At 43.4% G+C, this 13,007-nt stretch overlaps 1 protein-coding gene across 3 annotated transcripts in view; it reads right to left on the minus strand.

The window, feature by feature from the left end:
* Positions 1-13,007, minus strand: part of PKHD1 (PKHD1 ciliary IPT domain containing fibrocystin/polyductin) — a 267,993-nt gene that overhangs the window by 216,833 nt on the left and 38,153 nt on the right. For all 3 annotated transcript variants that reach the window (XM_064650787.1, XM_064650789.1, XM_064650788.1), the window contains 6 exons: positions 12,479-12,609; positions 11,808-11,943; positions 8,617-8,812; positions 7,061-7,128; positions 3,469-5,082; positions 3,177-3,320 (listed from right to left, as the gene is read on the minus strand). In XM_064650787.1, coding sequence (XP_064506857.1) covers positions 3,177-3,320; positions 3,469-5,082; positions 7,061-7,128; positions 8,617-8,812; positions 11,808-11,943; positions 12,479-12,609 — 2,289 coding nt within the window. The remainder of the gene's footprint in view (positions 1-3,176; positions 3,321-3,468; positions 5,083-7,060; positions 7,129-8,616; positions 8,813-11,807; positions 11,944-12,478; positions 12,610-13,007) is intronic.

Below are 13,007 nucleotides of genomic sequence, written 5' to 3' on the forward strand. Positions count from 1 at the left end.
CTGTGGGACAGGGTCTTATGGATGAATCCTGCTGAGCCCAACAATTCCTCATCTCTTAGAAAACTGCCTGTTTGATGGGAAAGAAGTCACATTTCCTACCTGCAGAGCTTTGCCCTCTGGATCTGATCACGTGAGCGAGCTACAGGAACCAGTTGGGGATTCCCACGTGAACATCTCTAATCTTAAGCAGGCCAGACACAACATGACCCAGTGCTGAAACCCCAGGGCAGGCAGCTGCCACCTGACATCCCACAGTGCCAGAGAGGAGATGTTTCTGCTTCACAGGACATAGTAACAGAAGAAATTCAGCTTAAACTCTTCATTTCACATCACTCCGTTGGGCAATAAGAGCCAGGAAATGTCACACGAGCGTCCAACCTGGGTGAGCCACCGAAGGGGCCCTGGGGCACCACAGACCTATCCCTCTCATTCCTTCATGGTTCGTGATCCTGCATCCCTGAACTGGCTTTGCCACCTCTCCCATATGGATGAGACAGTAAAAGAAAGGTCTGAGCACTGGATGTGTGAGTGCCAAGTGGCAAAATTCCTCAGGCAAACAGCAGTGTGTAAACCATGAGGTGAGGCTGGACTAACTGCACTTAACACATCCACTCTTACCCTAAATGTAGTGGTGTGGGGGTGACTCTTTAAATATGAAGTGGAATACTCTCTGGAAAGCATCTATACACAGATTCACCTGTGCCAGATGTAAATGTGCAAAGGCTGAATACAGCTGTCTCAGAGTGTTCAAATCGCCTGACAAACACAGATTTGAGCAGCCTGGAAAGAATTTATTTTTTTTTTTAAGGCAAGAAAAAAAGATATTTTCTTGTAAATATTTAATTAACGCTTTTGCAACTCAACTGGTGAGACTGACAAGGCTGCAAAACCCAGGGCAGGGAAGAGAGGGATTGTAACTCTGCCTTTGGTTAGTGAGGCAACACATCCTTTGCATCTCCTCCTCAAAAACACAAGGAGCGATCAGCATTCCCTTGCTGACATCTAGTGTCAGGAATAAGCATCGTGGTCCTGCCTATGAGATGGTTTTGCCCAGGCTCCCTCTCCCACCAACCACTCAGTGAATTTTGAACACAGTTATTAATGTTTTCACACTTTGGATCAATTTGATCACATTTTATTTTGCTATTCTCCCTGCAATAAATGGACTGCTGTGTTGTGCTCTGATATTTTTTTTTCAGCACTCCAGCACCATGTCTTTTTTCTTTTTAAAATAACAAGCAGTTTTGTGAGTTGTGCCTGAATCTTGCTTAAAATGAAGAAAATTGAGCCCGTTTGACTTCTTGGTGTCTCCTTTTGAGTGCTTGTGCTTAGGTTTTAAAGCCCCAGGATTTTTTTCCTTACATTTTTGTTATCATTCTTCATGGGTAGGGGTTGGAACTAGGTGATCTTTAATGTCCCTTCCAATCATTCTGTGATTCTATGAAAGAAACTGTTCAAAATGACATCAGCAAATATAGAATTTTGGAATAAGTGAGGCTGAAGAGAACACCTGTATGGCTTTTGTCATAACTCTTGTTCAAAAGAATGTTAAATTTCACATTGGACTGGTTTCTCAGCAACTAATTTAGTCAACTTCTGATTATTTTGGAGGATGGAGATTCCACATGCCTTTGAGCAAAACCCTGGAAACTCACCCTGAAGGACACTCTCAGTTGACACCTTTCTTCCATGTCCATAAAGGATAAGAGGCCATGGATCTTTAATGACTGATGATTTGATCACATGATCATTGGATCTCTGGATGGTCACAGAGCAGCAGATATTTCTGTAGACCTCCAGATGCTCTCCAAGCTTCAGAGGTGTGAAGAGGGCTGAAGTGTTGCACTTCCAAGGTTTGGAATCACAGATTCACAGAATCATTTAGGTTGGAAAAGACCTCCAAGATCACTGAGTCCAACCTGTGACTGATCCCCACCTTGTCAATGAGACAAGAGCACTGAGTGCCATGTCCAGGTGTTTCCTGGACATAGGATGGGGACTCCACCAAGAAGTCAAGCACCAAAATGCTCCATGTTCAGCATTTGGGGAATGGTATATGTTTCATATAAGATTTAAGAGTCCTAAAATCCTGCCTTTTGCAGAGTTTAGGACCCTAATTCTGTGCTTCCAGTAGGAAAGGGAGGAAGCATGTCTTGTCCCAGAAAATGCCCATTTTGAAGAGCTTGCTCCAAAGCTGGGGCAGGGTTATTTCTCTCTTTGAGAAAGCTGGAGATCATGTATTCATCCCATGCTGCCAGTCTCCATTTAAGGAGGATGCTCCCATCTTGCTCTCAAGGAATTCAAATCCTCATCTCCAGCTTTCTAAAGGTAGGAACTTTTCACTCTTCCAGTCATTCACTCTTTTCCTCCCAGCCCTTTACCCCACTGAGGTTTTCCCACAATGTAGCCAAAACACAAAATGTGTGGGGCCACAGAACTGTAGAATCATTAAGGCTGGAAAAGGCCTTTAAGATCAAGTCCAACCACCAACCCAGCACCGTGTTCCTCACTAAACCATGTCCTCAAGTATCACAACTACATGTTTTTTGAACACTTCTAGGGATGATGACTCCATCACTTTCTTGGGCACTCTGTTCCAATGCTTGGAAACACTTTCTGTGAAAAAAAACCTCCTAATATCTAATCTAAACCTCCCCTGGTGCACCTTGAGGCCATTTCCTCAGAAGAAAAGGCATTTAAGGGTATTCAATTAGCTACAATAGTCATGATGGCCAAGAAATGCTTAGATACCCAACCCTACAGTCCACAGGCACATTTTATGTGAGAGAGCTTTCCCAAGGAATAACTACCACAAGGAAACCTTGATGTTGTGCATATCTCATGCACACTCACAAAGCACACATCGCCACGGGCACATGGTAGATCTAGTGCAGCGTCCATGGCCATTGACACAAAAACTCACCCTGACACCATCTATCTTCAGCCCAAGATCAAAAAACAGAAGTCATAGAATCGTGGAATCATTAAGGTTGGAAAAGACCTCCAAGATCATCAAGTCCAAACTTCATCAACACTGTGTTGACTTCCCTCCTTTCTCCAGGGCTGCTCTCTGTTCTCCTGGGATGAGACACACTGGTACCCCCCTTTTTTGGACCAAGCCAGGGATTTAGGGGATATATTTTTAACACAATGACAGGTTTTGTGCTTTAACTGACCATGTAAGCGTGGAGCAAGGCAGCTCAGCTCAGTCACGGTCATCTTGGCCAAAGGTTCACAGTTGGTGCCACAGACTGTGACCAAAGTCTTCCCGGGGGAAAACCCACTTCCATACAGGTAAACTGCTCCTCCACTCAAGCCACCTTGGGAAAGGACAGAAAAGGGGATTTCAGACAGATCCTGACAGGAAGCTGTAAATAAAAGTAATTTTTTTAATTCATATTTTTTTTTGCTTTCATGACAAAAAGGCCTGTCACTGCAGTCCCTCACACAACACCCTCCATGACTTACCCCAGTTGTGACTCACAGCTGTCACTGTCAGCTGAGAGGTGAACGTCAGGTTGGAGGAAGCCCAGCCCCTGGGGATATCCAGGCCCAGCACAGGGTATTCACCCACAGGGAGCAGAGGAGCTGAGCACTGCAACATGGAGTCACCGATGGTGACACCACTACAAGCAAAGTCTCCAATAAACACATGCAGGGTGTCCCTCTCTGTGACCTGTGACACTGTCATCGTCAGAAGGAGACCAGTTGCAACAAGTGAAAGGAAAGCTGGGGTAAACTCCTCACTGTAACTTATTGTTCCAAGGTAATAGAAATGTTCATCCACTTTCAGACTCAGAGCTCTGGTGCCGTTACCCGGAGGCACCGTGCACTGGAGAGCAGCACAGGTGACACTGAGGATGTGGCAGGGGTGGTGATCTATGAGAACAGAAGTTGTTCTCTGCCCTTTCAGTGCTGAGCCCACCAAGGTGAGCAGACCTCCCCCGTTGGTGCTGAAGTTTTGTGGGTAGAACCGATCCACCCGAGGCAGGATGGGGAGGACCCTCGATGCCTCCCTAAAGCAAGCATTCCCACTTGTCCTGTTGGATATGGAAATGCTGTGCTCCCCTGGGGCAAGGCAGGCTGTCTGGCACTCGATGATGGTCTCGTTCCAGGAAGTCACCTCGCAGACAGTGTGGCTGTTCACACGTACCAGGGGGCTGTCGCTTGGCCAGGCCAGCCTCTGTCCTTTGATTGTCACATAGGTGAGTGTCCCATTGGTCTTCCAGGTCACCAAATGTACCAGAGGGGTCCACTCCTCATGGAGGTAGAGTGTACATTCCCCAAGGCACACACTGGTGACCCCATTGACAGTCACTGTGACACTGAGAGCCCGGGAAGCCTCAGCCAGCCCCTGAGAGCGCAAAGGATGTGAAGCTGGAAGGACAACACAACTAATGGCATTGTAATCAGACTTCTGGATCTCACAGGAATAATTACTCTCCAGGCTGACCTGTACCAAATTCCTCCTGGATTTTAAAGCAATGCCAGATATAGTGAGCAACATCCCACCACAGATTGATCCTTTTGCTGGGAATATGGAGGTTATCCGTGGAGTTACTGTAAGGGCCTGGTGCCTTGCTGTCACATGGGCATATCCCAGCTGCCTGTGGACAACCTGGATGGAGAAAATCCCAGGTTCCAGGCTGTTCAGTGACAAAGAGCACTGATAAAACATTGCAGACCTGTTGCCACGTTGAAACTCAAGTTGACATTCACTGTGTCCAAGCTTAGCCACAGATCCAGTGATGTTTATCCCCTGGATGCTCAAGAGTAGGCTGCTGTCTGTGGTTTCTGTTTCAACAACAGTAACAAGGGGAGTCAAAGCTCTTTGGTAGTTAAAGGTGGTGGTCCTTTTGGCCAAGAGAGCATATTGAAGTGACCTGCTGCTGATGACAACGTTTACTCTGACAGAGATGTCTTGTGAATCTTCATCAGACAAATTAGCAGCTGGTGGGGTCAGGCACCTAATTATCTCTTCTTCCAAGTGAGTAACTGCACAGGTTTGATTGCTCATTGAAACAGAAACCAGGTCAGGATTTTGGCTAAAGCCCATCCCAGAGATTGTGAGCAGTGTTCCACCTAGGAGTAAAACAAAATAAGGAAGAAGGATGTTATTGGCAGGAAAGGAATTAATGACTGTCTGTGAACAACCACAAACCATGATCTTTAAGGTCCCTTCCAACCCAGACCATTCTATGACAAAGCTGATAAGTATGATTGTCTTAGCCAGGGTGAATGGATGAAGAAATAAAGTTCGTTTTTATTTGGATAGGACAGTTAGAGACGATAAGCAACTGTACATCAGGATAATGCTACGTGGACAAGAGGCTGAGGTAACAGGTAGCCAGGGACCCTTGTGGCAGTAAATGACAGTAAAGAGCCACTACAAATCTGGAGAAAACTGCTGTGAAAGGACCCCAGAGAGTAAACTGAGACTGAACTCTTCATGGAATGGGACTGTCCATACAAGTAGATGAGAAGATGGTTTGGTCCTGCTGCCTACAGGGAAGCAGAACATAGGAATGACTACTTTCAAACTCAGGCAGAGTTCCAAATTTCATACAATCACAGAATGGTTTGGGATGGAAGGACCCTAAAGCTCATCTCATTCCAACCCTCTGCCATGGGCATGGACACCTTCCACTATCCCAGGTTGCTCCAAGCCCTGTCCAACCTGACCTTGAACACTTCCAGGGATGGGGCAGCCACAGCTTCTCTGGGCAACCTGTGCCAGGACCTCATCACCTTCACAGTAAAGATCCCATCTGAAGCCTCTCTCCCTCTTCCTTTCATTATTGGGACTCCCACTGCTTTGCCTTGCTTCAACCTCTTTATCCATTAAGCCCATTCCCTTCCTTTTCCCATGATCCGCCTGCAAAATATTGGTTTATGATGGGATTCTTTCTGAGTGAGCTCAAATCCTTAATCCAGATGCCCACACTAGTGTTAGAGACAACAAAAGACTAGAGGTAAAGGGGGGATGACTGGTTGCTTTTTGCAGCAATGAGATTCTAATTCAGCTTAAGCCATTCATAAAGGCACAACCGAAAAGTTAATCAGTTCTTATTTAATTTTCAATTTACCATTAAATATAAAAAGAAGGGTACAGCTTCTATTATTTTTTTTAGTATGTCTTAATCTTCAAAACTTATAGGATTTGCTCTCCAAGCTCTATCCATTCTCTCATCTTTCAAGGCTTGAGAACTTCACAAAGTATTGAACTAATCACGTAGCTCAAAGCCTCTGAATTTTTGTGTCTTTAAATGTGTTGTGAGCCTGGGAGAGCAATCTGTGGAGGACCTGAGGTTGTAGCATAAGAATTTCTCTGTTTTCTTTAAAAGCATTTCTAAAGGCTCATGTAAAATTCACTACAGGGATTCAACTCTCCCCCACCACCAGCCAAATGACAAAATAAATCAACCACCCCAAATCTGCTTTTTAAGATTTAAAGTAAAACTTTTTTTTTTAATTCAGTGATGTTTTGCTCTCAAACACACTTAAATTATTTCCAGTGTCTAAAAGCTTGGAACAGGATTAATAAATATTTCACTTTTGATTAAAATTAACATTTAAAAAGGGCTTTTTTTTTTTTTTTTCAACTCAACAAAAATGAACATCCCCTTTGGGATCACTTGAAATTATTGTTTGCTTCAAACCACAATTTTACCCTGCTTCCCACCTAACTTTCACATGGAAAACCTTGAAAGATGAGGGCGAAATGACTGAAGGAAACAGCACAGATGAGCCAGGTGTGGGCGTGCTTTGTTTTCCCAACGGGAACATGCAAGGATACATGAGCAAACACTTGGGGAAATCAGATTCAAAGCACAGGGAGCCCTGAGCCAACCAACCAGATTGAGGGATGCTCACTACAATCCCACATTTCCAGACTGCTGCTGTCTGCCTGTTGATGTCTGCATAATAAAGGGTCACAGATTCAAAGCACCCTCATTTAAACTGATGTGAAACGGGATGCACTTTCCATTCCTGCAGGAAAACTGTGCCCTTGATCCCTTTAACCTCCATAAGTGGCTGCAGATGTATCAACACTGTTTACCCAGAAAGGAGCCGCAACACGGCTCCACGCTGAAGATCTCAGAGAGGTACTGGATTAACAGCTCAGTCCTGCAAAACACAAGAAACATAGAAAGGATTTGGGGGATATTTTTATATTCTTCTCCTCTGTTACACTGCTATCCTTTCTAACAGCTCTTTCTAGCTTGGAAAGTCAAACACTCACCTGTCACATCACCTTGGTTTAATGCCACAAGCAACAAGACCACCCCACACTCCAAATTTTTTCATGTGTTTTAAAATCATAGAATGATTTAGGTTGGAAGGGACCTTAAAGATCATGTCATTCCAACCCTCCTGCTGTGGGCAAAGACGCATTTGAGCTACATCTGTCACAAACACTCTCTTATCAATTGGCAACCTGTGGGTCAAATTTAGTCCACGAGGTGCAAGTGAATTGCTCATCAAAAGAAAAACCCGTCAGGAATGAGGGTTTTTTTTGGCAAACAGATCCCACTGTAGCTACACCCCCAGCAGGAGATGCAAGTGCATTGAAGAGACATCCCTGTTGCCTTCTCTCCTCACTTCCTCCCACCAGACAGTAGAGTAACTAACTGAAACAAGAGGAAGCCCAGATATGAGCTCCTGAAGACACTCAAATAAAGGTGTAGCTCTCTTTCTGTCTCATCTACATCTATTTTTCCCCCTCACCATCTTCCTTTCAAAAACACCCCCTTCCCTAAAAAGATTCATTAGAGAAGGGGACCTTCCCAATCCTGCAATCCAGCCCAACAGAGATCAGACTTGTCTTCTGGGATGATCCATCTCTCTCCACTCTATCCCTGGAGAAGAAATGAGGGTGCTGCTAAGAGACTCCAGCACCAGGTGGGATGAATCCCTGTGTGTCATCACACCAACCACAAATTTTCTCCTGAAGTTCATTAATGCTACAAGCAGCTTAGGTTGGTTTAGGAACAACAAAACCAGCTAATTTCTCCCAATATCATTGTTTCAGAATCATTCCTTGCAGCTGCCATGGATGAGGATTAAAACTGTGCTGCTTGTGAATAAATTCTTACATCCCCATTTCAGGTCGGTTTTCCCCCCACATTTTAATTCACTTATATTACGTTTATCTAGGCATGAACTTGAAGTGTCACCTTAAAAGATGGAAATAGCATCATTTAAAAATTCTCCAAACAAAGCATTTTTTTATTGTTCAAACTAGCTTTTGTTTTTCTGATGAAAAGTGTTTCTTTTCTTCTGCTGTTTTCCTACAGCAGGATTTATCTGCATTTGACCTGAATCCATGAATACCTTTGATTGCCTGAATATGCATTTTTCATCAAATCAACTGTTTTTTTCTAAAATGTTTCTCTCCTGCCTCCTACTGATCCAAGGGGAGTTAATTGAGTAGCATTAGCAGTTTGCTGACTTGGGTTCCACAGATCAATAAATGCCTTGATAATTATTCATAATTTTATACCACACTGCAGAATTCACCGTTAGGTGTTTGTGAAAAACTCTTGCCTTCCTTTTCAGATTAACCCTAAAACACCAAATAGGATGGAGAATGAAGTTTATAAGGAAAATACTCACCTGTTTGAAGCAATAGTGACACCATTGATGGTGACAGAAATATTGTGCCACCCTGCAGCCAGGGCTGGAAGTGTCACATTAACACCATGGTCTGTCTGCTCCTGGATCTGTGGCCACGAGTCTCCAATTTGGACCTTGACATCCGAACCTCGGTAGGTGGCAAACTGAGATATCCCAATCTGAAGCTCCTCCCCTCCTGCAGAGGAAAGAATGGATGAAACTATTTCAGTTTTTCTGGCAATGGTTATTTTGGCACATGTGACCATTGCCTGGGGAAGAGCACAGAGTCCCATCATGCCAGGAAAGGTCCAGTCATGTCCATTAGCCCAAGACCAAAAAGTTGAAGACTCTGATGGTTCTGTATCCTACAGAATCCCTCATGGATAAGGTCACCAGGTATCAGAGTTGTCTTGAGATCCCAGCCCAGATAACTTGGCTATGACCCTCTACACTCACTCTCATCCTCCATATTCAGGATAGATCTATGGCCCTTTGTCATAAATCTCTATCCTATAAATATCTGAACTGCATAAAAGCCAAATCCTGTCTTTTTAAAACTGACATAAACTGCAGCTGAAGAGTTCTGGGTTTTTTCCCGAATCCTTGACGAATTATCTGGATCACATTTTTAAGCCCTACGGAGATGATCTAACTTTAACAGGAGCCTCCCACAGTAAAATGAAAATTTCTAGGGTACCTAAAGTCAGATGGTCACATATGTGCCTGCTGGGGTCTAACCCCAGCCAGCAACTCAGCCTCTCATAATTGTTCACTCCCTCGCCCAGAGTGGGATGGAGGAGAGAACTGAAAGAGTAAAAGGGAGAAGGCTCATAGGTAAAGACAGTTTTATATGAAAAGCAAAAGCCATGTTCGCAAAGCAAAACAAGGAATTCATTCATCAGCCACTTCCCATGGGCAGGCAGGTGTTCAGCCATCCTCAGGAAAGCAGGAATCCAGCACACATAACCATTACTTGGGAAGTCAAACACCAACACCCTGAATGTCCCCCTCTTCTTCTTCCCCCAGGTGTTATTGCTGAGCATGATGTCATATGGTCTGGAATATTCCTTGGGTGAGCTGGGGGCAGGTGTCCTGTCTGCGTTCCCTTACCAACTCCTTATGCACCCCCAGCTCACTCACTGATGGGGTGGGATGTGGAGCAGAAAAGGCCTAGACTTTGTATTAAGCCCTGATCAGCAATGATGAAACATCCCTGTGTAACCAACACCATTTTCAGCACAAAGCCAAACCCATATTCACATACTAGCTACTATGAAGAAAAAAAACAGCTCAGCTTCAAAGCACCTTGTTTTCAGGAAACATGGCTCTCTCTCTCGCAGTTAAACTCTGTTTTGAGCCACACTATATTCAGATGAAAGGGGATACTTTACTTATCTGTGCACAGTGCAGTAATAGAAAAGAACAAAGGCAGTGGAGAAGGGAATTTCATAACCTAAATTCCTCCTGAAATAGGTTTAAAAAATTTGGGTGTTATCCATCAGTCCTAACAGAGCCATTTTCACTGAGAGCTGTATCTGTGGTCAGTGGAGAGAAACAGAGCCTTTATGGTATTATTCACTTTGTTGTAAATAAGACACACAAAAAGAGCTGTGGTGAATCCCACCAAAGAACCCTCATTTCTCTTCACTGACTATGCAAGATATCTAAACAACAAGCAGAGAGATGTGTTTAGGAGGCAAATCTCACCCTCTTGTCTCCCCTGAAGGGATGAAGAAGGGAGGACAGAGCTTCCTGATGAAGCAGGAGAGCCTGTACGAAGCTCCCTTCATCTACCTGCTCTTCTAAGCAGATCTTGAAGCCAGTACTTTTCAATTCTGCTTGCACAAAGAGTCAAATAAAGTTTTAAAGCCTGCAAAGTTGAGTATGTTAATAACGTGAACTCTTTTTACTCCTGGTCAATTGTCAGCTTAATCCCAGATGCCTGGAAGGCATTGGTCTAATTTATTTATTCTTTTTATTCTATGGAAGGAAAATTATATTAAAAGACAAAGCCATGGAGGTTCTGAATAGGAGATTGAACTCAGTCCCAGTACTGCTCATGAGACTCTATAACATTAAGGAATTCCTTGCACCTGGAATGCCCGCGGCGAGAAAAACCTCCCCTTGGTGCTGTGGCATTGGAATAATATTCAAGTGATAAAGGACATTTTCTCTTATTTATGCATCCTGGAGTAACAGAAAATGACAAGGGCATTTGGGGAAAGGAACAGAAACACTGGGATTGCACAAGAAGTTTTGGCACTGGTAGTCACCTAACTCCATAAATCTCCACCGAGTCCAACCAAACTTGAGAGCTGGGGGGGGCTTTAAGGTGTGCACTGGAGAGGTTGCAAAAAGAGAAGAAAAAAAAGCAGATTATTATATCCTTGGAGGAATGGGAGTGGGACACAGGAATATTTCTGTCTTTCTCCCATCTTCCTTCCTCTTTCTCTCAGATACTGAGAAACCGGTGTCTGGCTGCCACATAGAAATGTACTAAACTTCTTCCTAAAAGACTCGTCTGTAAGTGGACAATATTTGGCATTGATGCTTTCTATTCCTAACACCCAGACAAAATCTTAGGGGGAAGAAAAAGGAGGGAAATGAGCAAAAAAAGTTCAACTCCAAATAGAAACTTTCAAAAGACAAGAATGATCAACACTCTATGACATCTATTTGGGATTTTGTTCCCACAAAGTCCATGAAGACTATGCTCATATTCTAAAGCAACAGTTTACAAGGTCAAACTGGAAGGAACAGTTTGGATTGGAAATGGGGACTAGAAAGACATGCATTGCCTTTCTTCTTCTTTCAGCAGCCTAAAATACATGTGATGCTCCTTACGGTCAACCCTTTGGGATACTGGACACGGACACTCTGTGGGGTTCATTTATCTTGTCATGACTGAACCTATTACCAAGGATGAGTGGGTGGGCAAATTTCAGAGCAGAGTTAGAGAAACATGATGCAAAAGGAACACTGTAACACATCTAACATCCTGTGGACATCATCCATACTGGCCTAGGACAAGCAACTCATTCCCTCACGTCTGTTGGAGTAAAAACCAATCAAACCAAAAAAACAGTGTGTCAGATCAAACTTCATAGACCTGTATTCCCTCTGGCCCACCACCATCAACAATAACAACACTTCTCCTGATGGTTCTTAATATAAATCTTCAGCCTTTTCACCTGCTATGCCACTTCTGTTCCTGTTCAGGGACACAACAGTAGGGTTTAAGGAAGGATCGTATCGGAACAAGTTGGTTACTGTTGTTGACTGGTACCCAGAAATTAATGTCACATGGGCAGCAGCATCTTCTGTCCCCTAGAAAGAGAAATGAAGAAAATGTCAGGCATAAGAACGTACTAATTTAAAAAAACATATATAAATTACTATTTTCCTGCATCTCCCATACTTAACAAGTCAGGCACATAGCACTGATGAAATTTATATCTACCCAGATTCTACTTAAATGTGTACATTTGTACAGACTTTAAAGAAACATCTATGGAGAGTTAGAAACCTTGAAACAATCCCAGACTATGTAGATTAGGATTTGCTATATCCATATTAGTAAATTAAACTAATAAATAAAATCCCGGACTGTGCAGTTTTTAATTTGCAAGATCCTTACTAAATTAAAGAGTTGTTTGTTGTTTCACTGGTTTTCATAAATCACCTATTAATCTATTTTTAATTAAGCTGGTCTATTCTGTAGATGGAGTGCACAGTAAATTGTCCCACAGCCAAGACTTGGCTTGTGGGCTACAGTTTGCCCTTTCCCTAGTGTAGCTCAGGCCAGGAAGACATAGAAAGCCTGTAAGTTCTTGACTGTTCCCCAAAAAATGTGGTTTCTTACCCGAGAAGGAACTTTACATTCAATTCTGGTTGAATTTCTGCCATACTCCAAAACTGGGCAAGGCTGAGATCCAAACAACACCACGTTTACTCCTTCCAGATTGGTCCCCCTGAGAGCCACTCTCAGTCCTCCTGAAAAACACAATTATTCCATTACATCCAATACATAGAATATTTTTATATGCAAAGGATTCTTTGTTTATAGATGACTACAAAAGCACAGTCTCTCAATTGATCTGATGATGATCTGCTCCATTTTGCTGCGCCTGGTTTCCTCTCTTTCACTAGAGATCCTTCTTGCCTATTATTTGGATTTTTCTCCTGGACACAGGAGGGCTGAGTTTGTTTCTCGAGTTATTTTTTAATGACATACTTATTTAAACCAGCAGGCTCTGGCCTGTGATCTCTCTCTTAGACAGATCCCCAGCCCAAGAATGAAACAGGGAAGGAAGGAAGAAGCACTAAGAATGGAAAATGAGCTTAACACAGCAGGTGCTTTCACAGTTCAAACAGCTGCCAGGCACCCTGCT

This window comes from Pseudopipra pipra, chromosome 3 (assembly GCF_036250125.1).
Source record: "Pseudopipra pipra isolate bDixPip1 chromosome 3, bDixPip1.hap1, whole genome shotgun sequence".
Taxonomy (NCBI): Eukaryota; Metazoa; Chordata; class Aves; order Passeriformes; family Pipridae; genus Pseudopipra; species Pseudopipra pipra.